The 24,529-nt window shown below is 43.5% G+C and overlaps 1 protein-coding gene across 2 annotated transcripts in view; it reads right to left on the bottom strand.

Moving 5' to 3' along the window:
- Nucleotides 1–24,529, bottom strand: part of EDC4 (enhancer of mRNA decapping 4) — a 555,140-nt gene that overhangs the window by 391,934 nt on the left and 138,677 nt on the right. For both annotated transcript variants that reach the window (XM_073657960.1, XM_073657961.1), the window contains one exon: nt 4,228–4,332. In XM_073657960.1, coding sequence (XP_073514061.1) covers nt 4,228–4,332 — 105 coding nt within the window. The remainder of the gene's footprint in view (nt 1–4,227; nt 4,333–24,529) is intronic.

The following is a 24,529-nucleotide window of genomic DNA, read 5'->3' as shown; positions in this document are numbered from 1 at the left end:
AGGAATGTCGCGCTTGAGCAGTCTATAAAGGCTTCAGAGAGGGACGCTTGTAGCGTTATATTATAGATATATATTATATATACACAAACATATTGTAGTGCGGCAGTGCTGTAATGAGGCAGTGACCCTGTAAAACTCAAGTGTCTATTTTCCAAAAACTCACAAAGAAAAAGCAAATTGTATCCTCCGAATCGCAGCTGGGCGTCAAACTATCTCAAGTTTGGAAGTTATCTTTTTTATCAAACAAACTATTAGTATTTAGAAACTTTAACAAATGCAAACTGGATAGGAAAGGGAGTAGGGGAAAAACTGGGGAAAAAGCTCAAATAGACTTCCTTCCTTGGTTTAATAGGGAACTACTTAAAATTGGGGAAGACTAAGAAACGGTGAGAGGGGAAAGGATAAACAATCTTAACAGGAATGTTTACAATATCTTTTTTACAATGGTTGAGGAGTTTTACATTTTAAATGCTTAATCAGAATCAGAGAGGAACAATGAAAATATGTCAAGATGTAAAACAAATCCAAGATTTCAATCTCTTATAGTATACATTATAATAATTATTTGCAATTGCCTAACTTCTTTCATATGAGTTATGCAAAGTGATTTTGTCAATAATGTCATTAACAACAGGTATTGATTTTTCTTTCCAAAGTGCTGCTATGGCATTCTTGGTTACTAAAAGGATGTGAATAGTAATTGCTTTATAGATTGGATTAATGGATTCTAGATTTAAGCAGAGCAAAGCCATTTGAGGTGTTTATATTTAGCTGTGTTAGATTAAAGAAAATAGATATGTCCTTCCAGAGAGGCCGCAATTTAGGACAACCCCAGCACATATGTATTATATCACCTTTAAGGCCGCATCATCTCCAACAATTCGAAGATTTACCTGGAAAGCCTTTGGCTATCTTTGCAGGAGTAAAGTACCACCATGAAATTATCTTGAAAAAGGGTTCATGCAATGACGCACAGATATTGGATGAATACGTCATTTTTAAGGACATCTGCCATTGTTCTGTGGTAAATTAGGTATTTAGGTCCTTCTCCCAATTCATCATGAAAAAGGATTTTTCGAATTCTAGATCTTGGTTTAAAAAAACGTAGATATTCTTTGATTTTCAGTAAACTTTGTTACTGGGATTACATAACAATAGGCTAATAGTCTTTGTAATTAATTATTTTTTTTAAAGAAGAAATGATAAATTCTTTATTAAATCAAGGAAAGTAAAGTCCTCATTGGAAAAGTTATTATAATTTATTACTTGTTGGTGCGCGATAAAGTCACTACCATCGTGAAGATCCTTGATATTTATAATAAGCTAACGTTTCCAAGAGTCAGATATTTTCTGATCTGATATTAAAGGGGTATTCCCACCTCCAAGATCCTGTCCCAAAATGTAGTAGGTGTAATAATAATAATATTAGCAAATGCCTCCAATTAGAAATGTAGTATAGTATTTTTGATTCGCTATGCCACTTACCTCATGTGCAGACATTGCAGGACCTTAAGCATCCATGGTTACGACAACTGATAAAGTCACAGTTAGTTAGCTAGTTCTAGTGGTCTTAACCATGGATACCTAAGGTCCTGCAATGCCTGCACATGTGGTAAGAGAGATAGCGAATCAAAAATGCTATACTACGTTTCTAATTGGAGGTATTTGCTAATATTATTATTATTATTATTATTACACCTACTACATATTAGGATAGGATCTTGGAGATGGGAATACCCCTGTAATCCAAGGAATTTTAATAAGTTTTTAATTTGGTCGTATCTGTGTTTCTGTTTGCTTTCTTGTGCTGCTAAATATCTCCATGTCTGTATGGTATCTGATAAAGTAGGTCGAGTAGGAGGAGATAGATAGGGGGACACTAAGTGGTTCAAAATTAAATTCATTAGTGGAGTGCTGTTATTTAAATATTGCTCAATTTCAACCCAGGCCAGAGGGTTATTGGTCTTAATCCAATTAGGTGATTGAGTAACTAAATTTGCATTATAATAATTAGTTAGGATGGTAAGGGCCAGTCCTCCATTAAGTTTGCTTTTGATCAGAGTTTTATTTGTTACTCTGGCTCTCTTTTTAATCCATATGAAATTAAGAAAACTTTGGAGTCTTCTCAGAAACTTCAGTGGAAATATCAGTGGGATGGCCCTAAAAACGCATTATATTTTTGGTAAGGAAAATAATTTAAAGGTGATGATTCTGCCCATCCATGATAATTTATACCCTGAAAAATTGCTTAGTTCGGTTTATATAGTTAAGTTTAATTCAATAGTCTTATGATGGTTCCTTGTTAGGGAAGTTATCCCCTAACCTTAGGAACCTTAGGATAGGGAAACACTTTCAGCTAGGACCTCCACCGATCCAGAGAGTCGGGGCTCTAAAGTGCTATGTGTAACTGGAGTGCACACTGCTGCTCCATTCACACGTGGCTTCTCAAACAACCCCTTAAAGGGAGTGGTGAAGGGGTGTGACCAAGCTAAGCAAAGTTCAATGACCCTCGAACTGCCCCACAAGAGGGAGTAGGGGTTGTTATAGAATGTGCGCTGATGGAGCTTGTATGCCAGGGATGCTTTTTCATACAAGTCTGGCCCTGATCACCTATCCACATCAAGTGGTGCCTCAGGCATTTTATTTTTTGCATAAGAGAGTATGAGATCCAACTAAGCCTAAGCTTCAAGGGAAGCAAAGGAAAATTATGCTCGGACTGAGACCTTTGGCCTTAACAGAAATGCAATCCCCGCATAGTCAGTAAAAGGTAATAATCTGTCAATCTTTACTCTGACACATAAAATGAGGATTTAGCAAAAGTCTGTCACAGTGATTTGTGGCTGCATCTGCGGTAGGTAAAGCGAGATATTAGTTGGCCCACTACCGAGAGAACCTATTATGATGCAAAGCATAATAAATAAAAGTAGTCAAGAGAAAGTGAAATGTTGAATTACATGAAAGGTTTATGATAAAAAAAAAAGTTTTGGTATGAAGTAGTGACTCTTCAGAGAGCATGTCAAACTCTAAGTCAGAGGACAACAGGACAACCATTGTTGGGGGGTGGAGGGAGGAGATGGGGCAGAGGTTCGCAATGCTTAATTTGCAGCTTCTAAATTAGGTAGTCAAACATGAATGAAATTATTGGAGATCTGAACATGGAGGGACATACACAAGATGGAAGCAAGCAGATATGTCATTTGCTGAGCAGCTCGTTTGCTGTGGGATAGACTAGTAAGAGTAATGAGTAGGTGATCAGCCAGCTACGTAACATGCACAGCAAACATTGACAGATTATGGTAAGATTTGATAATCGCCATTCAGATGCAGCAAATCCATTCAGGTTGAGAGGCGAGAGAACATTTTTGCTAACCTGACAATTTTCATGAGATTAGCCAAAAAAAAAAAATTTACATACTGTGACATGCAGAAGTAGTGCTGTTGCTTTAAAAACATTCAGCAGCTAGACGGGTTAACACTGTCACAGGAGAAGGGGGGAGTGTTTTAGCAGAGCCCCAGGGGGATTGTGGGGAAGTTGTTTAATGTCTGGGCAAAGGTGGCTTATGATCTGTATCTCACAGAAAGCAAGGGAACAGAATTCAGGTCAGGAGGGAAGCTAAACAAAGGTCAATTAGACTCCTTGAGTTAACAGTGTGGATTATTATTGGCCAGGAAGATAAGGACTGGAAGGAAGCCTGTCAGATATCATCTCCATCACACCTTTCCCCCCTCCATCTCCATGAAGGATAAAGAATGATGTGTACTATTGAGTCCTTGTGAAGGAAAAGCCTGTGGTTGGGTATGCATTAAAATTGTGCTGTACTGTGCTACAGGATAATGGACTGTGCACTTCTGTGCTGCAAAGGAGACTGTACTGTTATTACTAGAGCCTGTTGCATAAAGAGACATTTGCCTTGCATTGGCCGAAGACCCTTGTCAGATGTGTCTGGTCAGCAACTGAATCTATCGTGTGCCTGAGAGAAGCTGCAGCCTATGGTCGCCCTGAGTAACGTTCAAATGAATTCATGTAACCGGTCTCGCCCCTATCTGAACTTAGGTGGCGTGCATGTAACAATACATTTTTTTTTCTTTTGTTAATCATGTGAAAAATGTCAGCTCAGCAAAAAAAACACACATTGCATATACACATCCAGAAAGCCTGATCACTTATATGAATATTTATTATACATAGACAAGTAAAAGTACAATGAAGCAAATAAATTAACCTACACCAGAATGTCCAGTAACAGATATGAATCCTTCCTTTATGTCACTGATAAGAGTAGGCCATGAGCTGTGGTTTGCTCTTATGATGTCCAGGTCCCATACCTCAGCCTAGAATGAAAATGTAGCAGTGAAAAACACACTATTTATTTGGTGTACAGACATGTCAAAACTATGTCCAATCTGACTGTCGCCAATTATTACAGCATTTATCATATTGAACGGCCTGTAAATGAGAGACACCAGTGGGAGGGAGAGCTATACACCCTTAGTGAACCTTCAGGCGATTCATGCCGCCCCAAACCACAGACAGCATGAATGACAGCCTGAATGCACAATCTTCTCTGAAATACCTTAGAGTTTATGGAAAACCTGGTTTAAAGATCTGGTTGGGTCTATAAGTAGAGACCTGACTAGTTTGTACTCATAGGAAGGAGTAGAGAACTCAGATGGGGGCAGTGCCAGACTAGTCAGATGTCTCCCTATGGTCCCCAGGCCAGCTCTTCAAACAAGATTTATGCTCAAACACTGGTGTTTCAGAGCCAAACATTCATGGCTGCAACCGTGCATCCAGACTCTGAATCATGCAGCATGAATCGACTAACAGGTTCAATTTAATGATGAGGTCTCATTAAAATCGTTAAATAAATATTCTGTTATAATTATGTAAGTAATGATGTTTAAGTAGTAAAATACTTATCGATCACAGTCTTCGCAGCTTCTTCCTATGATGGCCCATGTGACCTGAAAACTGACTAACTTTCTCTCACAGCGGTTTATGACAGTGGACCAGAAGTCGCTAACTTAATATATGGAGCCTTGTTCTGAATCTCATAGCTTTACACTGGGACAGCAGCACCATCCCATAAAGCAGACTGTGAGCCGGCAAAGCTGCAGAGTGGTCATATGGGACTGGAATGGCGCTAAAAACTGGATTCAACATTCATCGTTAACTATGTTAATACACTTACAAATAATTACATAATTAGGAGTGATTAAGAAATAAAAAAAAATGAGACTTCTTCCTTAAAGGGAATCTGTCAATAGAATCAACCCAGCTAAGTCTATAAGGGCACACAGGTCACAGGAAGCTGAATAACATGATACTTGGAAAACTCTAGAATAAGACATCGGAAAGCAGATGTCAATGTTTTTTTACTTGTTTTAAATAAAAAGGGGCCTTACCAGTGTGATGTGTAATGGAAGCTCTCCTGATCTCACTGCAGAGCTGTGTGTGATTATAACTGACTCATCTGCAGGCTCTTCTCAGTGCTGCAGCTTTCATCACACAGGCAGACAGTTTAACAATATTGTTGCAATACAGCTGAGGTGTGAGAGCTGCAGCTACTAATATGTTTGCAAGGAGATAAGAGTTCAGTTCCATTGTTCAGTCTTGGTGAGATGTCTCACACTGGTAAGGCCCTTCATCATTTACAATATTCTGTAGAGGCAGATTCTCATGCAGATAAGTGTCTGGTCCATAGACCTGAACAACTCATTTACATATAAGAAAAACATAGCTTTCTCTGGAACAAGACATCACATTGCAGATATCAAAATATCATTTTATTCAGCTTCTTATGGCCTACAAACCCATCTAGACTTCTTACGTAGGTTGATCCTACTGACAGATTCCTTTGAAAGAGGAGCTGTCACCAATCGTAAACTGATCAGTTTTTGCTTTTATTTTATTCCCACTGCTCCCGAAAAATTTTTTTTTTTTTTTTTGACAGTCCTCAGTGGTTGATACCTTTTAATGGCTAACTGAAAAGATGGTAACAAATTGCAAGCTTTCAAGACTACTCAGGTCTCTTCATCAGGCATAGTATAACATGAAATCTGAAGAGTCACATATTTATACACGATAGGAATCTATTTCTGCGCCCTATTGTTATAAATATGTGACACTTCAGATTTTGCATTATACTATGCCTGATGAGGAGACCTGAGTAGTCTCGAAAGCTTGCAATTTGTTACCATCTTTTCAGTTCAACCACTGATGACTCTCAAATCTAAGGCTATGTGCCCACGATGCAGAAATGAAGCAGAAAGTTTCTACAGCATTTCTGCATCTCCCTGGCAGAAAAAAAGCATGCAGATTGTGCATGAGTTTTTCCTGCGGAATACATGCGGATTCACATGCGTACCCACATGCGTTAACGCATGTGTTAACGCATGTGTTTCCGCATGCGGACTGACAAGCACTTTCCAGGCGATAGCATCACTTGGAAAGTGCTTGTCATCTAGGTCACACTGTGTAAATCCATGCAAAAGGCATGGATTTATATAGTGCGACAGTAAAAATAAAAAAATAAAGCTATACTTACCGATCCCCCGCCGCGTGTGCTGTCGCGCTCGTCCTGGCTACTTCCGGGTTGCCGGCATCTCACGAGATAGCCTGCGGTCACATGACCGCGAAGTCATCTCAGGTCCTGGAAGGAGAAGCGCTGCCGGCAAGCAGAGAGAAGCCGCCGGACAGGTGAATATAAACTTTATTTATTATTTTATTCTTTTTTTCACAGGTACAATGGTACCTAGGTCTGGATAAAAGTATTCTCTCCTCCACAACTGGGTACCATCCGCACATAGAGACGCATAAAATCTGCGTGTACAAATGTACAGACGCGGATTCTATGCGTCTCAATGCAAGTCAATGGCGGCGCTTCCGCTGCGCTTCCGCAAAATTAATGAACATGCTGCGGATTTATTTGCGCTGCAGAAACGCTGCGGAAAAATCCGCAGCATGTGCATTGACATTGCGGAATGCCATTGGGGACCATGGGGTGCGGATTACCATGCGTTTTTGATGAGTTTCCGCTGCAGAAATTCCGCAGCATAATCGCATGAAAAACGCATCGTGTGCACGCAGCCTAAATATTTTTCTATCTACTGGCTAACACTGTACAAAAATACATATATTTATTTATTTATAAAATATGTATTTTACCTGTATCAAAATGGAGAAAAAAATTTAAATCCAAAATACAGTTATAGAGATATGAGCTTTTTTCATTTAGTGCCAATTTATATGGTCTTTACCAGAGGGTGTTGCTTACAGGATTATTTGGGGGCATGTAGTCAGGCTGCGAGCAACTCCAACTTCATAAAAACCATAAAAATTAGCACAATATAAAAAATAGTCCCACGTCTCTGGTGCCATATGGCTAATTTAAAAATATAAAAAGAATATTCAGGGTTGCATTTATCAAATAAAAACACAAACTAGTCACTTTTGACCTGGTGACAGGTCCCATTTGAGTCATTCCATGTCAAGTCGACCAGTGGTCCCCACTCGACCTTCTCCGATTTTGCTGAAAATTTATAAGGATGTACATGTATGTTTGAAAAGAGGTTCTGTAAATTTTTAGGGCCAGATCTCAAATACATTGGGCACTGTTGACCTTTCACTGGAGGTTCCACCAAGCCTGCGGCTTCAGCTAAGAGGGTTTTGCAAACTTTGGCACATAGCCATTAGAGTTCTATACTGGCTATGATGCTGAAATTTGGCATACTAGCTCAAATTTTGCTGCTAAACACAATAAAATTATTACCGGCTATGACAAAACAATATTTCGGCCGCAATTTCGTGTCAAAGTAGCTTGTAAAACGCATTGCTTAAAATTTATGCCAAAAAGACCAAAAACCAATAGTAACTGGTGCTTTGCCCTGTACACCAAACATCTACATGACTTTGCATTGCTGCAATATCACGGTCAAATCATATGTATTTGTGGAAATATTCACACCCACATATGATGAAAAACTTAAAAAAAAGGAATTTTACCTATTTCTAGGTAAAATTTCTCAAAAAGGGCACCCCTAAAATATATTAATTCTGATATCATTAGAAAGAGCACATTTTTCTCTACAAGGATCATTGGTTTTTTTTTTTGGAGTCTCTCAGTTTAAGAAAAGAAAAATGCCACTGAACATGGTGTTATTTATTAATAAGCAATGAATGGTAACTGCACTATTCAAACCCTTGCGTTGGTCCATGGTGGTTATACCACAACCAATTCCTTAAGAATTGGTATTATAATCCTATTAAGAATTGTAATAATGATGTCTTTCGAGAATTGGCAGCCCCATCGCATAGGAGCCATGGCCGATAGCCGTGCAAGGCCAGCCGCGGGCGGTCTCTTTATCGCAGGTTCCGAAGCCTGAGGGTGGGTGTCTTTGCCTAGGATCCCAAGCCTAATATTGGGTATCTTTTGTTGGTTCCCAAGCCATAATGTTCAGTCTAAGTGGTCTGGAATTGTTGCTGAATTTGCAACATAATAGGTTCAGAGAAGCTGTATTGTCTGCCCATTGCTGTTGCAGCTGGTGCTGGAATTATTGCAATGATTGACTGCTTGGGAATCCCGCATGTATCATTTCTCACAGGCCAGTGAAAGAAGCTAGCTGGTCCATGAAGATGCATAAAATTTATTAATGCATCATGGTCGTCGACTGAAATTTCAGAAATATTTCCAATCCACCAGTTCCTATCGTAAATGCAGGCAAAGTATTGCCCTGGCTGGAGGTTTGCAATTGGCACAAAAGGCATTTCTGATCTGACAGATCTTTCTACATGGGCAATGAAAGATGATGGGTCATTTGACACCCTTGAAATGCAAATCTTTTTGTCATCAATTGGCACAAACTGGTGATTTTCTCTTGTTCCAGCAATTGTATGTCCATCTTTGAACCTTTCCTCTTGAACTACCCGTATTTCGTCAATTTTTTCTTTTGGAACAAAAAAAAATTTGATTCCATGCAGTTGCTCGTTGCAAAAGTTGAATAAATCCACCAGGGTCAGTATTTGGTTTTCAGTTGGGAGTTGAAGACTGGCACGAGCTGCCAACCTCTTTGCTGTCCCTCCAATCCCATCACAGGGCGACTTTCCATGACTGGTACCAAAAAAATTCCATTCAGCGCTGATGTTGAAATCAGCATTGTGGTGGCACAAGTTGAGAAAATTTTTGAAATTTTTGTACTGGACTGCAGATCCATCGCTGAAGTAGTGGATATGACGAATCCCATAGATGAGAGTCTGGAGATACTCCACAATTACTGTTAAGAAAGTGTGGACTGCAACTGTGTCAAGTCGTGAGCAATCACTGATTATGCACAAGCTGATGCTCTGCGCAGCTTCACCATTTAACTCCTTGAAGTAAATTACAAATGGGTGTACTGTAGCTTGACTATTTTCCCAGTGGAAACCTTGAATGGCATGTTGAACAATAAATGAGTAATTTTCAGCAAAGTCCATAAGGATCACAAGCTCTCCAGGTCTCAGATTTTCCTTCAAGATTTCAAATAGCTACTTTGAAGCTTGGCGATGTAGTGATGGCTACAAAGTTTAGAAATTTTCAAAGCCAATTCTTCAATGAAATCTTCTATAGTCTGTTGTTTGGTATCAAGTGTGTCTCGATCAGTGTGAATCCATTGTTTGAACTCAATAATATCTTCAGGGTCACTGTTGACAAACACATTGACTAGAAATTCTTTTAAAACTTCAGGACCCGGGCATTTATCACAACGGCCAAGCATACAGTCCTTGGATTCAATTCCACAGACCATTTTGCATATGAGCTCTTTGTAGTCATCATAGACTGGGCATGCTGCAAGCATTAGTTTGACATTTTGGTGAATGGTACACACACAAACGGAATGTGTTACAGCAGATCCAACGGTTACGCACCACTTTGGCCGAAACTCACAAAACTTGGAAAATCCAATTTCAGGGCCATTCCGATCCCGGATAGGCAACAAACATTTCCCTCATATTGCTCAGTAATAGTCGCTTTTGCATCTGCTTTTTTTCTCCTGCTATTCGCACTGATACATGGTCTTTTTTACCAGGGCACATTCGACTGAATTCATCATCCTCAAAAAAATCCTGCACCTTTTTCTTCACTTCCTCAGAAACTTTCTTGCCACACTTGATTCTAGGTAAGGCTAAGATCCCATGTTCACATTTAAGCTTTCGAGCTTGTTTGACCATTCGTTCAGAGACACCGAATTCGTCTGATATAGCCTTAATGGACCAACTTTTAGGTGCCAATGTCAAGATTTGGACCTTTTCTGCCCAACTGGACACCTGCAGCTTTTGCTTCAAATCTGCCAAAAGGTGATTGTAATCCAGAAACATTTTGCACTGTGCTGTTTTTGTTTGCTCAATGTCTTTCGGCTCAAGCCCTCCAATTGAATCAATCTTGCTAGAAAATGCATTTTGTACCTGGCTTATCTTTCTCCTTGCATATCCAAGTGAATCCCGCTGGCTTACCCGTGGATATTTCAGAGGAGAGATGCCAATGGATGTTAAGCTTGAATTTAGACTTTCAGGAGAACATTCCATTCCATCTGGATCTGATTCAGAGGAAACTGGATCAGCTCATTTTTTCCTGTTAGCAAATTCTTTTCGACATGATGCACACATCTTCTGGCCAGGCTTCACATCATTCTTTGTAAATTCGTTCAACTGGTCAGATGCTAACAAAGTGATAGCTCGCAAATTCTTTTTGGTGTTATCACCTTTCTTCCCAAAAGGATTGCAACACGATTTTTGCAAATGCTCATATTTGGTCAAGAATGAAGCTTCATGGTGTAACCAGATTTGTGAATGTTCGTCAAGATTTAGTCCCACTAGTCGACGCAGCAATTTCTGTTCATCCAATCCAAAGCTTGTAAACAATTTCAACTCATCCTTGCTATATGGGTGAATGTCTTAAGGTGGCACTTCGAATTGTTCGCAAGGCCGATAGAGCACTGGGCCGATTCTTTATCAATTTCATTCTCCATCGCTAAAAAATAAATAAAATATGCATTAAAATGTAACAATAGTCAATAACTATTCATAAATAAAAAGGTTTATAGGTTTTTGATTATAATAGACATTGCTAGCAACAATACAACTCTGTAACATGTGATAAGAATCTGAAAATCAAACACAAAATCAATGCATTAAGCGCATAAATAACACCATGTTCAGTGGCATTTTTCTTTTCTTAAACTGAGAGACTCCAAAAAAAAAAAAAAAACAATGATCCTTATAGAGAAAATGTGCTCTTTCTAATGATATCAGAATTAATATATTTTAGGGGTACCCTTTTTGAGAAATTTGACCTAAAAATAGGTAAAATTCAGTTTTTTTAAGTTTTTCATCATATGTGGGTGTGAATATTTCCACAAATACATATGATTTGACCGTGATATTGCAGCAATGCAAAGTCATGTAGATGTTTGGTGTACAGGGCAAAGCACCAGTTACTATTGGTTTTTGGTCTTGAGTTATATATGGGCAAAGTTTGGCATAAATTTTAAGCAATGCGTTTTACAAGCTACTTTGACACGAAATTGCGGCCGAAATATTGTTTTGTCATAGCCGGTAATAATTTTATTGTGTTTAGCAGCAAAAGTTGAGCTAGTATGCCAAATTTCAGCATCATAGCCAGTATAGAACTCTAATGGCTATGTGCCAAAGTTTGCAAAACCCTCTTAGCTGAAGCCGCAGGCTTGGTGGAACCTCCAGTGAAAGGTCAACAGTGCCCAATGTATTTGAGATCTGGCCCTAAAAATTTACAGAACCTCTTTTCAAACATACATGTACATCCTTATAAATTTTCAACAAAATCGGAGAAGGTCGAGTGGGGACGATTTTTAAAACTGGTCCACTTGATGTGGAATGACCCATTTTTAACACACACTTTTAACCATTATTAATTTAGCAATATAGCTAATAATATTTTCTAAAATAAAACCACAGAGGCTTAAAGAAGTTGTCCACTATTTTTTAAGATTACCCCAATGTATTAACCCTGTGATTATAAGACTTGTTGTAATTACCTTTGGTAGTCTTGCCTGTGAGCAGCACTATCCTTGGCCGCTCACAGGCATCACATGATCCCCCGCTGATGTCGCGTCAAGCGAGGAATGACATCAATGACACGGTCCCCGCGGTGGGTGGGATTAACCCGGGCGTCATACTCAGCACCCACCTCGCGCTTTCCCAATGAATGAGGAGAGGGAGAGCGCGCGGTGGATGCTGGGTGTGACGTGCGGGGTAACCCCACCCACAGCCCAGCATCCACTGTTTAAAGCAGCGGATGCCAGTGCCGGCTGCAGCTGGAGATCAAGTGATACCTGTGAGCAGGCAAGGATAGCGCCGCTCACAGGCAATAAAGACTACCAAAGGTAATTAGAAAAAGTCTTATAAAAACAGGGATAATACATTGGGGGAATCGTAAGTAGTGGACAATTCCTTTAAAGAAAAAAAATATGGGTGAATAAGTTGAGTATGGCCATCAATAACAAATCTAAATTACAAAAGTGGCTTGGGTGATGACAAAGTCTAGTAAACAATTGCAGAGCATTAGTGGATGTGTTCAAGCAGTGCATCACTGTCCAAGTCCATGTCCAAGTCCATAGTCTGGTTAATTTACATGTGGCCTGTGATAGCTACGCATATTCCGATACAAAGTACCATGGGATCCAGCTGTACTTTAAAAAGGGAACTAAATTAGTCAGTCTTATTAAAACGTATCATTTCTAATTTCAGGCAGATGTCAAGAAATCCATTGACATCATTATCGGTGACAAGTATTCACTATATAGAGAAAGATTGAAAGCACGTAAAAAAGATGCATTGTATGTCTACATTTCTGTGTATACTGATCACTGATACCAGTGAGAATTATGTGATGAGATCAATTAATCCGTCACAAAATCTGTACAGAAACAAAAAAAAAATGAAAATATTTTGAAGTGCAAAAATATTTAACCCCTTAGTGACCAACAGGCCTTAAAACCCATTTAACCCCTTTACCCCCGAAGGTGGTTTGCACATTAATGACCAGGCCAATTTTTACAATTTTGACCACTGTCACTTTATGAGGTAATAACTCAAACGCTTCAACGAATGTCGCTGATTCTAAGATTGTTTTTTCGTGACATATTGTACTTCATGATGGTGGTAAAATTTCTTCGATATCACTTGCGTTTTTTGTGATGAAAAACGGAAATTTGGCGAAAAATTTTAAAATTTTGCAATTTTCAAACTTTGAATATTCATGCCCTTACATCAGAGAGATACAGTACAGACCAAAAGTTTGGACACACCTTCTCATTTAAAGATTTTTCATGACTATGAAAATTGTACATTCACACTGAAGGCATCAAAACTATGAATTAACACATGTGGAATTATATGATTAACAAAAAAGTGTGAAACAACTGAAAATATGTCTTATATTCTAGGTTCTTCAGAGTAGCCACCTTTTGCTTTGATGACTGCTTTGCACACTCTTGGCATTCTCTTGATGAGCTTCAAAAGGTAGTCACCGGAAATGGTTTTCACTTCACAGGTGTGCCCTGTCAGGTGTAATAAGTGGGATTTCTTGCCTTATAAATGGGGTTGGGACCATCAGTTGTGTTGTGCAGAAGTCTGGTGGATACACAGCTGATAGTCCTACTGAATAGACTGTTAGAATTTGTATTATGGCAAGAAAAAAAGAAGCTAAGTAAAGAAAAACGAGTGGCCATCATTACTTTAAGAAATGAAGGTTAGTCAGTCCAAAAAATTGGGCAAACTTTGAAAGTGTCCCCAAGTGCAGTTGCAAAAACCATCAAGCGCTACAAAGAAACTGGCTCACATGAGGACCGCCCCAGGAAAGAAAGACCAAGAGTCACCTCTGCTTCTGAGGATAAGTTTATCCGAGTCACCAGCCTCAGAAATCGCAGGTTAACAGCAGCTCAGATTAGAGACCAGGTCAATGCCACACAGAGTTCTAGCAGCAGACACATCTCTTCAACAACTGTTAAGAGGAGACTTTGTGCAGCAGGTCTTCATGGTAAAATAGCTGCTAGGAAACCACTGCTAAGGACAGGCAACAAGCAGAAAAGACTTGTTTGGGCTAAAAAACACAAGGAATGGACATTAGACCAGTGGAAATCTGTGCTTTGGTCTGATGAGTCCAAATCTGAAATTGTTGGTTTCAACCACCGTGTCTTTGTGCGACGCAGAAAAGGTGAACGGAAGGACTCTACATGCCTGGTTCCCACCGTGAAGCATGGAGGAGGAGGTATGATGGTGTGGGGGTGCTTTGGTGGTGACACTGTTGGGGATTTATTCAAAATTGAAGGCATGCTGAACCAACATGGCTACCACAGCATCTTGCAGCGGCATGCTATTCCATCCGGTTTGCGTTTAGTTGGACCATCATTTATTTTTCAACAGGACAATGAACCCAAACACACCTCCAGGCTGTGTAAGGGCTATTTGACCAAGGAGGAGAGTGATGGGGTGCTACGCCAGATGACCTGGCCTCCACAATCACCAGACCTGAACCCAATCGAGATGGTTTGGGGTGAGCTGGACCGCAGAGTGAAGGCAAAAGGGCCAACAAGTGCTAAGCATCTCTAGGAACTCCTTCAAGGTGTCTGGAAGACCATTTCCGGTGACTACCTCTTGAAGCTCATCAAGAGAATGCCAAGAGTGTGCAAAGCAGTCATCAAAGCAAAAGGTAGCTACTTTGAAGAACCTAGAATGTAACACATATTTTCAGTTGTTTCACACTTTTTTGTTAATCATATAATTCCACATGTGTTAATTCATACTTTTGATGCCTTCAGTGTGAATGTACAATTTTCATAGTCATGAAAAATCTTTAAATGAGATGGTGTGTCCAAACTTTTGGTCTGTACTGTATATGCACACACACATATATATATGCTTAAAATCACCCCCCTCTGGTCCCATTCAAAATAGAATAATGATAAAAAAAAAACACACACATATTTGGTATCGCAGCGTTCAGAATCACCCGATCAATATAAAAAAAAGATGGATTTTGGTAAGACCTTACCTGTAAAATCATTTTCAGCGAAGGAAGGAAGGGAGACACAGATCCATTACTAGTGGGTAGGCGGAGCCCCACAGGATAGTTCACCTCAGATTAGAAAAAGTGACGACCGGCCCCTCCAGCTTAGGCTCCTCCTACTCCATGTACTTCAATTTTAAATTTGAGGTCGTAGAGGATAGTCGCTGCCTTTGCAGCTCCTCAGAAGAATTTTTTATTTTACATTCCCGGAGACCTGGACCCCCAGTGGTCTAGAGGTCTCAGGGGGTCTCGGCGCTGCTGGGACCCCTGACCCTCCCCTGGCGAATCTGCGTACCCCCTAAGGAGGTCCCCGCAGAAGCCTGCCGGCCCCGGGGGATACAGGACGCTCCCTGGCGGAGACGCACACCGCTTCTTGGGGTCCCTGCGCGCTCAGCCGTGAGGGGGAGCAAAGGGCCACGGCGCCATAACATCCTTGGGGGTCCCTGTGGCGCTCAGCTGGGTAAGTGCTCATCAGTTCTGAGTGCTTTAGTGGCTGCTGCGGCAGCCGCTCTTACTGTACATGTGGTGACTGCAGTTTTGTCCGCTACAGGATATCACCGCAGCATACGGCGTTTGGAGATTTCTCTGCTAGCAGGGGAGCAGGGACGGGGAAGCGCGGGCTCCGTTAGTGTTTGAACGGCGGGGGGGCGTGGCTTCGCGCTTCTCTGCTGCCTGTCACTTATCCTCAGACACGAAGCGCTCTGAAAGAGCGCGCTGGAGCTAACCCAGCCCCTCCTTCTTCTCCCGGGTCCTCCATTACCACGTGCAGCTCCTCCTGCTCCCCGCTCTCTACACCTCCCCAGAGAAGAGCAGTCATCGCAGCCAGCTGGTGAGTCACTAATGCCTTTTAAAGCAGAAGGTTCCGTTTGCTCACTATTGCAGCGCAGAGCACCTTACTGCTGGCCTGTTAAGGCAGACAGGGTGTGCTATATCCGGCGCTGCTATCTCCCTGCTGAGGAGGCTCTGGGACTCGCACACCTCTGTTCCTTTAAGGCAAAGGGGTATTGTGTGGTCAGCAGCATTAACCCCTTCTGAGGGGTCTGGCCTCATCAAGGCAGTTAACCTGTTCTGAAGTGCATGCTTCTGGGATCAGAGGGCACATCTCCCTAGTCTGTTAGGTTAACTTTTGCTCTGCAGGCAGCTGGGGTAGCTCTCTCCCTCTGGAGGAGCTTTAACCCTTCAGTGCTTGGTGATTTTTCTGCGAGGAACAGGCTGTGGTAGCGGGACCACACTTCCTCGGTTACTGTACCCATTGTAAGGGGTTATTACCGCCTTATAAGCGACGCTCGCAACTGTGTGGGGGCATGTCAGATCAGGGACCAGGGGGCGCGGACCTCTCTCCCGGTCCGCTTCAGGATCGGTCACGCGTATCTGATACGCCGGGGTCTTCGACGGCGTCAGGTTCGACGCTGGTCGGGGGTCTCAGTGATGTTAAAGTGGAAGCGCTCACTCGCTCCATTGACAGTCTGTCGGACCTCCTGGGTCATTGGGTATCAGCTAAGTCCCAACCGACGTCACGAGGCAAGAAGCGCCACAGGCCTGTGGTGGCGCCGTCTCCTCCGTGCAGTGCGTCGGAGGTTTCGAAATCACCGACAGACTCTGCTGGTGAGATTTCCGATTCTGATGAAGAGGATCTCAGGGTCACTCTGCTTCGCTTTCGGGCCGCGTGGACGCTTTTATTGGGGCTATGCGGGAAGCGTTACAGCTGTCTGAAGAGGTGACGAGGCGCCCTGGCAAGTCGGCCCGGCTGTATCAGGAGTCGCGTCAGGCTCTTTCGACGCTGCCGGCGCACGATGAACTTAACGAGGCGGTGGAGAAGGAACGCCTGTGTCCGGATAAAAGCTTCCAGGGGATGCGGTTTTTTGATGCCCTGTACCCCTGCTCCTCGGAAACTATCGCAAATTGGGTCCCCTCGCCTGAAGTGGACGTGCCATTGTCTCAGCTGAGCAAATCCTCTTTGCTTCCTGTTAAAGGGAAGGCGAGTCTACAGGACCCGCTGGACAGAAGGACGGAGTTAGCGGCGAAGTCCATCTACGAGGCCGCGGGTCATGGATTCCGAGTGGCCTTGGGGGCCATGTGGGCTGGTGAGGCTTCTCTGCGGTGGTTGGATCAGCTGCGGACGACGTGGCAAGATGGGACTCCGCTGTCTCAGGTAGAAAGGCTCTTCCAGCTGTTGGAAGAGGCGGCCCGATATGGCAGGGACGCAGTGCTGGATACTACTTCGGTTCAGTCCATGGCTCAATCTTCGGCCGTCACAGTCAGAAGAGCACTGTGGCTTAAACAGTTGACTGGAGACGCGGTATCCAAACAAGGTTTGTTGAGTCTGGCATACAAGGGCGGTCAGCTTTTTGGTTCGGACCTCACGGAGCTAATTGCTAAGGCCAAGGCCAAGGATTCGGCTTTGCTGCAGCGGAAAGCAGCGGCTTCTACGTCTGGCAAGTCAAGTGCCGGTAGTAGTCATCAGCCCTTTCGGCCCAGGGGACGGTTCGGTCAGCCCTCTTGGAGATCGGGTCGTCCCTCGTCTTCTGGAAAGAAGACCACCCAGAAATCCCATACACCCTGGAAACAACATTTCCATCAGGACAAACGGGAGGTTGACAAAAAGTCCGCTAAGGCGGACTGACGCCAGGAACCCTCTCGAGGGCTCTCGAGTGGAAGGTAGTCTGCTTCAGTTCGGGTCGATTTGGGCGTCCCACGTATCGGACGCCTGGTTAACGCGGGTTTTGTCGGCAGGCTATTTCATAGAGTTTCATTCTCGACCCCGGGACAGGTTTCGTCAGTCTCGCATCCCGTCCGAGCCCAAGCTGGCTGCCGCACTGCTGCGGGAGGTAGACTCTCTTCTGCAGCATGGTGTGGTGGTTCCGGCTCCGCCGGAGGACCGGGGAAAGGGGTTTTACTCCAACCTTTTTGTGGTCCCCAAAAAGTAGGACAAGTTTTGCCCCATTCTGGACCTCAAGGAATTGAATGTTCATGTCCGGACCCGGAAATTCCGTATGGAGTCTCTTCGCTCTGTCGTAGCGGCCCTGTCGCAGTACGATTTCTTGGTGTCGATCGACATCCGCGACGCCTATTTGCATGTCCCTATCAGCAGGGCTCACCAGCGATTCCTGCCTTTCGCCATAGGTCAGGCCCATTACCAGTTTGTGGCCCTACCATTCGGGCTGGCCTCGGCGCCCAGGGTTTTTACAAAAATTCTGGCGCCGCTCATGGCGCTCCTTCGAAGGCAAGGAGTTACGATTCTCCCCTACCTGGACGACCTGTTAATTGTGTCGCCCACAGCGGAGGAGGCGGTGACGGCTCGCGATCTCTCCCTTCACCAGCACCTGGAGGACTTCGGGTGGCTGGTCAATTGGAAGAAGTCGTCATTGGAGCAGTCGCAGTCAATTCTGTTCTTGGGGATGCTTTTTGACACGGTACGGGCAGCGGTGTCCCTGCCTCCGGACAAACAAGCGAACCTTCGTCACCATGTCCAGGATATGAGGTCGGCGATGGCGATCTCCCTTCGGAAGTGTACGCGCCTTCTGGGTCTGATGGTGGCGGCAATGGAAGCGGTACCTTTTGCACAATTTCATTCCCGGGGTCTCCAAGATCTTATTCTGACCCGCTGGGATCGATCACCGGCTTCGCTAGATCGCTGTGTCAGTATCTTCCGCAGGGTGCGAGAGTCTCTTGGATGGTGGTTACGTCCGGAGGCTTTATCCCTGGGGAAATCCTTCCTCCTCCCACGGTGGTCGGTGATTACCACCGATGCCAGCCTGACTGGCTGGGGGGGGGGTTTGGAACGATCTCTGGGTTCAGGGGGTCTGGTAGTTAGAGGAGTCGTTTCTGCCGATCAACATCCTGGAGTTGAGAGCGATTTTTCTCTGCCTCCGACATTGGACAGTCCCCTTGAGCGGTCTGCCGGTCCGGATTCAGACGGACAATGCGACAGCGGTCGCATATATCAACCATCAGGGCGGGACGAGGAGTTCAAGACTCATGATGGAGGTCTCGTGGATCCTGGTTTGGGCCGAGTCCAGGGTTCCAGCCATCTCCACGATTCACATCGCAGGAGTGCTGAATATCACGGCGGACTTCCTCAGTCGCGAGCAGGTGGATCCCGGAGAATGGAGTCTTCATCCGGATGTTTTTGCACTGCTGTGCTCCCGTTGGGGGACTCCCCAGATGGACTTGATGGCATCTAGGCTGAATGCCAAGATTCCGACGTTCATGTCCAGGTACAGGGACCCAGAGGCTGTGGCAGTAGATGCTCTAGTGGCCCCGTGGGACCAGTTCAAGCTGATCTACGTGTTTCCGCCGGTATCCTTACTTCCTCTGGTGATCCGGCGGATCAAACTCGAACGAATTCCGGCAATTTTGGTGGCGCCAGATTGGCCGCGGAGGGCGTGGTATTCAACGCTGGTGTCTCTTCTTGCGGCGCCTCCGTTTCCACTGCCTCTTCGCCCGGACCTGTTAACCCAAGGGCCCATTCGTCATCCGGACCTGAAGTCGCTTCGTTTGACGGCGTGGCTCTTGAGACCGAGATATCGACCCGTCGTGGGTTTTCGGCCAAGGTCATTGCCACCTTGCAGGCGGCCAGAGGTCCGGCTACGACTAGGATTTATCACAGAACTTGGGAGGCCTTCTATTCATGGTGTTCTAGATCGTCAAGGAACCCGAGGGTTTTTTCCATTCCCAACTTCTTGGCCTTTCTGCAATGTGGTTTGGCCAAGGGTCTGGCGGTTGGTACCTTGCGGGGTCAGGTATCTGCACTATCCATGCTTTTTCGGAAGGCTATTGCCTCGCGCAGGGATGTGCGCACGTTTATTCGCGGGGTTGCACGTCAGTTTCCGCCTCGGAGGGCGTTAGTGGCTCCTTGGCGGCTCAATCTAGTCTTGGAGGCTCTTCAGCATGGGCCGTTTGAGCCTATGGATTCAGCTACGCTTTACTTGCTTTCTTGGAAGGTGGCCTTCCTGGTGGCGGTCACCTGCTTGAGAAAGGTTTCTGAGTTGGCCGCACTGTCTTGCTTGCCCCCTTTTCTGGAGTTCCACCCGGATCGCGTGGTGCTTCGTACCCGTGGCGATTTTCTACCTAAAGTGGTGTCACATTTCCACGTCCATCAGGACATTGTGTTGCCCTCCCTCTGTCCGAATCCGAAAAGTCCAAAGGAGAAAGCCTTGCACTCGTTGGATTTGGCGCGGGCTTTGAAGTTCTATCTTTCAATCACGCAAGGGTTTCGGAAGTCGGACTCTCTTTTTTTGATTCCTGCTGGTCATCGGCGTGGTCAGCGGGCCTCCAAGGACACTATAGCTCGGTGGATATGTTTGGCTGTCCTGGAAGCGCACTGGCTCAATGGCTCAAGGGCGAGCCTTGTCCGGTTAAGGTTCGAGCTCATTCCACGAGAGCTGTTGGTTCGTCGTGGGCTTTTCATCAGGGGGCCTCGGCAGAGCAGCTCTTCCGGGCGGCTACCTGGCGCTCCGTTCACACTTTTACTAAATTTTATAAAGTGGACGTGAGTGCTTCCGCCGATGCGGCCTTGGGACGCAGGGTCCTGCAGGCGGCGGTGGTTTAGGTTTTCTCTTTATCTAGTTTCAGCGCTTGTTGCGCGCTTGACTATGTTGTTGGGGTATTGGCGATTCTGCCACTGTTTCCCACCCTTGAGTTCTGGACTGCTTTGGGACGTCCCACTAGTAATGGATCTGTGTCTCCCTTCCTTCCCTTCTGCTGCTGAAAGACGGATTTTAGTAAGACCTTACCTGTAAAATCCTTTCAGCGAAGGAAGGGAGACACAGCACCATCCCATGGCAGAAGTGCATTATTGTTTTCCAGATGCGGCGCGACTCCTCTCTGATGGCGGTCATCTGGGCGGGGGTCGGTGCGCTAGGGCTCTGTTCCAGCATTGTCAGCTCATAAAAGTTGTCAGGTCCAGTGAGTAGTGCCTGGGACTGTGTGTTTTTTCTGTTATACGCATAACCTGTTCTCTCCCATTTCTGAATTTTCGGAAGGGGTTGTGGTGTTCCGCTGGTGTTGTCTGCTCTTCCTTAGCTTGTGTACGGACTGAAGGACATGGAGTAGGAGGAGCCTAAGACCTCCTTAGGGGGTACGCAGATCCGCCAGGGGAGGGTCAGGGGTCCCAGCAGCGCCGAGACCCCCTGAGACCTCTAGACCACGGGGGGTCCAGGTCTCCGGGAATGTAAAATAAAAAATTCTTCTGAATAGCTGCAAAGGCAGCGACTATCCTCTGCGACCTCAAATTTAAAACTGAAGGACATGGGAGTAGGAGGAGCTTAAGCTGGAGGGGCCGGTCGTCACTTTTTCTAATCTGAGGTGAACTATCCTGTGGGGCTCCGCCTACCCACTAGTAATGGATCTGTGTCTCCCTTCCTTCCCTTCTGCTGCTGAAAGTATTAATCTGATCGGCAAATGGAGTAACTTTCAAAAAAAATTCTAAACAACACAAATACGTTTTTTTTGCTCGTCACAACATTGCAATAAAATGCATTAACAGGTGATCAAAACATCAGTTCTATCCCAAGATGGTATCAGTAAAAACGTCAGCTCGACGCGCAAAAAATAAGCCATCACAAGCCATAGATCCTGAAAAATGGAGAAACTACAGGTCTCGGAAAATGGCGCTTTTTTTTTTTTTTTTTTTTAAAGCAAACTTTGGATTTTTTTTTGTTACCATTTAAATGAAAAAGAACCTATACATGTTTGGTGTCTACAAACTCGTAATGGACTGGAGAATAATAATGGCAGGTCAGTTTTAGCATTCAGTGAACGTGATTAAAAAAAAAAAAAAAAACTGTGGAATTGCATTTTTTTTGCAATTTCACAGCACTTGAAATTTTTTTCTTGTTTTCCAGTACAAGATATGGTAGAACCAGTAATGGCGTTTAAAAGTACAATTAGTCCCGCAAAACAGAAGCCCTCACACGGCCATATTGATAGAAAAATAAAAAGGCTACAGCTAAGGGAAGATGGGGAGCAAAAGTGAAAACGCAAAAACGGACAGTAATTTTCCCCCACATATGGGGTATCGGCATGCTTAGAAGAAATTGCACAAAAAAAATTTGGTGTCTATTTTCTCCTGATACCCTTGTGAAAAATGAAAAATTTGGGTCTAAATAAACATTTTTGTGGAAAAAAGTTAAATGTTGATTGTTTTCATCCACATTCCAAAAATTCCTGTGAAGTACCTGAAGGGTTAAAAACTGCACCCCTCAAGGTGCTCAAAACCACCTTCAACAAACTTGTTGAAGGTGGTTTTGAGCAACTTGAGGGGTGCAATTTTTAGAATGAAGTCATTTCGGGGTATTTTCTGCCATAAAAACCTCATCACTTCAAATGTGATATGGTCCCTAAAAAAAAAATGGAGTTGTAAATTTTGTTTGAAAAATGAGAAATCGCTGGTCAACTTTTAACCCTTATAACTTCCTAACTAAAAAAAAAAATATGTTTCAAAAATTGTGCTGATGTAAAGTAGACATGAGGGAAATGTTATTTATTAACTATTTTGTAGGACATAAGTATCATTTAAGGGCATAAAAATTTGAAAATCGTAATATTTTTAAAATTTATGCCAAATAGTTTTTTTCACAAATAAACGCAAGTCAAATTGAAGAAATTTTACCACCATCATGAAGTACAAAAAGTCACGAAAAAAACAAAATCTCATAATCAGTGGGATACATTAAAGCTTTTTAGAGTTATTACCTCATTAAGTGACAGTGGTCAGAACTGTAAAATTTTGCCTGGTCATGAAGGTGAAAACAGGCTCAGGGGCGAAGGGGTTAAAATACGAGGCAGGTCACGAAAGGTTCAGTGACCTGTCATTTAAGCACAAAACAACAATGAGGCCAGGGCAACAATAAAAGACCCACTCACAGGCCCATCCTGAAGCATCAGTATATCATTAACTTCAAACAAAAATTACACAAGAACCACAAGACTGATTTCTTCAGGTATTATTTTAATCAGTGTAAGAGAACCAACATTACAATGTCTGCAGCTTACTTAGTAAAATCCTGCTGACAGGTTCTCAAAGTTTACTTTCAATCTTAAAGGGATTCTGTCAGCATATTTTGATATGTAATCTGAAGACAGCATAATGTAGGGGTTGAAACACCCCTCATCAGGCTTAGTGTTTTTCTTTCCTTGCAATGAATATTTTAGCACCAGGAGCATATTATTGCTAGGAAAGAGCAACACGTGCCTCCTGATCTGACCTGGCCCCCTTTTGTGATAAGCAGCTCACTGTCTATAGACATTGAATAAACAGAGCCTGGTGTGGGCAAGGTTAGCCTTCTCAGCTCTGCTGCATTGCTAAATCTAAAACCGCTGTCAGAACCGCTGCATCCAATAAGCTAAGTGAAACATCGTTGGATTTAGGGTCTCTTTGCCTACATCATGCTGCTCTCAGATGAGTTAGAAAAAAAACTTGCTGACAGATTCCCTTTAAAATTGTCAATCAAATAGCGCAGCAGAGAAGTAGACATACTGAGAAACGCTAGTCTGAAAACCATAGTCTTTTGGCTTTCATAGTGAATGGGGCAGACTATACCTCATCTGCCTAGGGTATAAAAATACCTTGCCCCGGTCCCGTTCTAAATTGAAGGGCTCATGTACATTAACACAGGACCACACTGTACAGCGGCACCAATGACAGTTTAAGAGGCCATACTGAACCTTAGAATGACTCAGGTTGTTGCACAACCCCAGAAGTGGACTTGTCTCAAGATGTCACCGCACAAACCGCATACACTATTTAATACAGTTATATGAAAAAGTTTGGGCACCCCTATTAATCTTAAGCTTAATGTTTTATAAAAATTGGTGTTTTTGCAACAGCTATTTCAGTTTGATATATGTAATAACTGTTGGAACCAGTAATGTTTCTGCCTTGAAATGAGGTTTATTGTACTAACAGAAAATGTGCAATCTGCATTCAAACAAAATTTGACAGGTGCATAAGTATGGGCACCCTTATCATTTTCTTGTTTTAAATACTCCTACCTACTTTTTACTGACGTACTAAAGCACTTTTTTTGGTTTTGTAACCTCATTGAGCTTTGAACTTCATAGCCAGGTATATGCAATCATGAGAAAAGCTACTTAAAGTGGCCACTAGCAAGTTGCTCTCCTGTTTGAATCTCCTCTGAAGAGTGGCATCATGGATCCTCAAAACAACTGTCAAATGATCTGAAAACAAAGATTATTCAACATAGTTGTTCAGGGGAAGGATACAAAAAGCTGTCTCAGAGATTTAACCTGTCAGTTTCCACTGTGAGGAACATAGTAAGGAAATGGAAGAACACAGGGACAGTCATTGTTAAGGCCAGAAGCGGCAGGCCAAGAAAAACATCAGAAAGGCAGAGAAGAAGAATGGTAAGATCAGTCAAGGACAATCCTCAGACCACCTCCAGAGAGCTGCAGCATCAACTTGCTGCAGATGATTTCACTGTGCATCG

The sequence above is a fragment of the Phyllobates terribilis genome, unplaced genomic scaffold, assembly GCF_046119375.1.
Source record: "Phyllobates terribilis strain yellow unplaced genomic scaffold, ASM4611937v1 Scaffold_13__5_contigs__length_258822181, whole genome shotgun sequence".
NCBI lineage: Eukaryota > Metazoa > Chordata > Amphibia > Anura > Dendrobatidae > Phyllobates > Phyllobates terribilis.
This window is presented reverse-complemented; position numbering and strand designations above follow the sequence as displayed.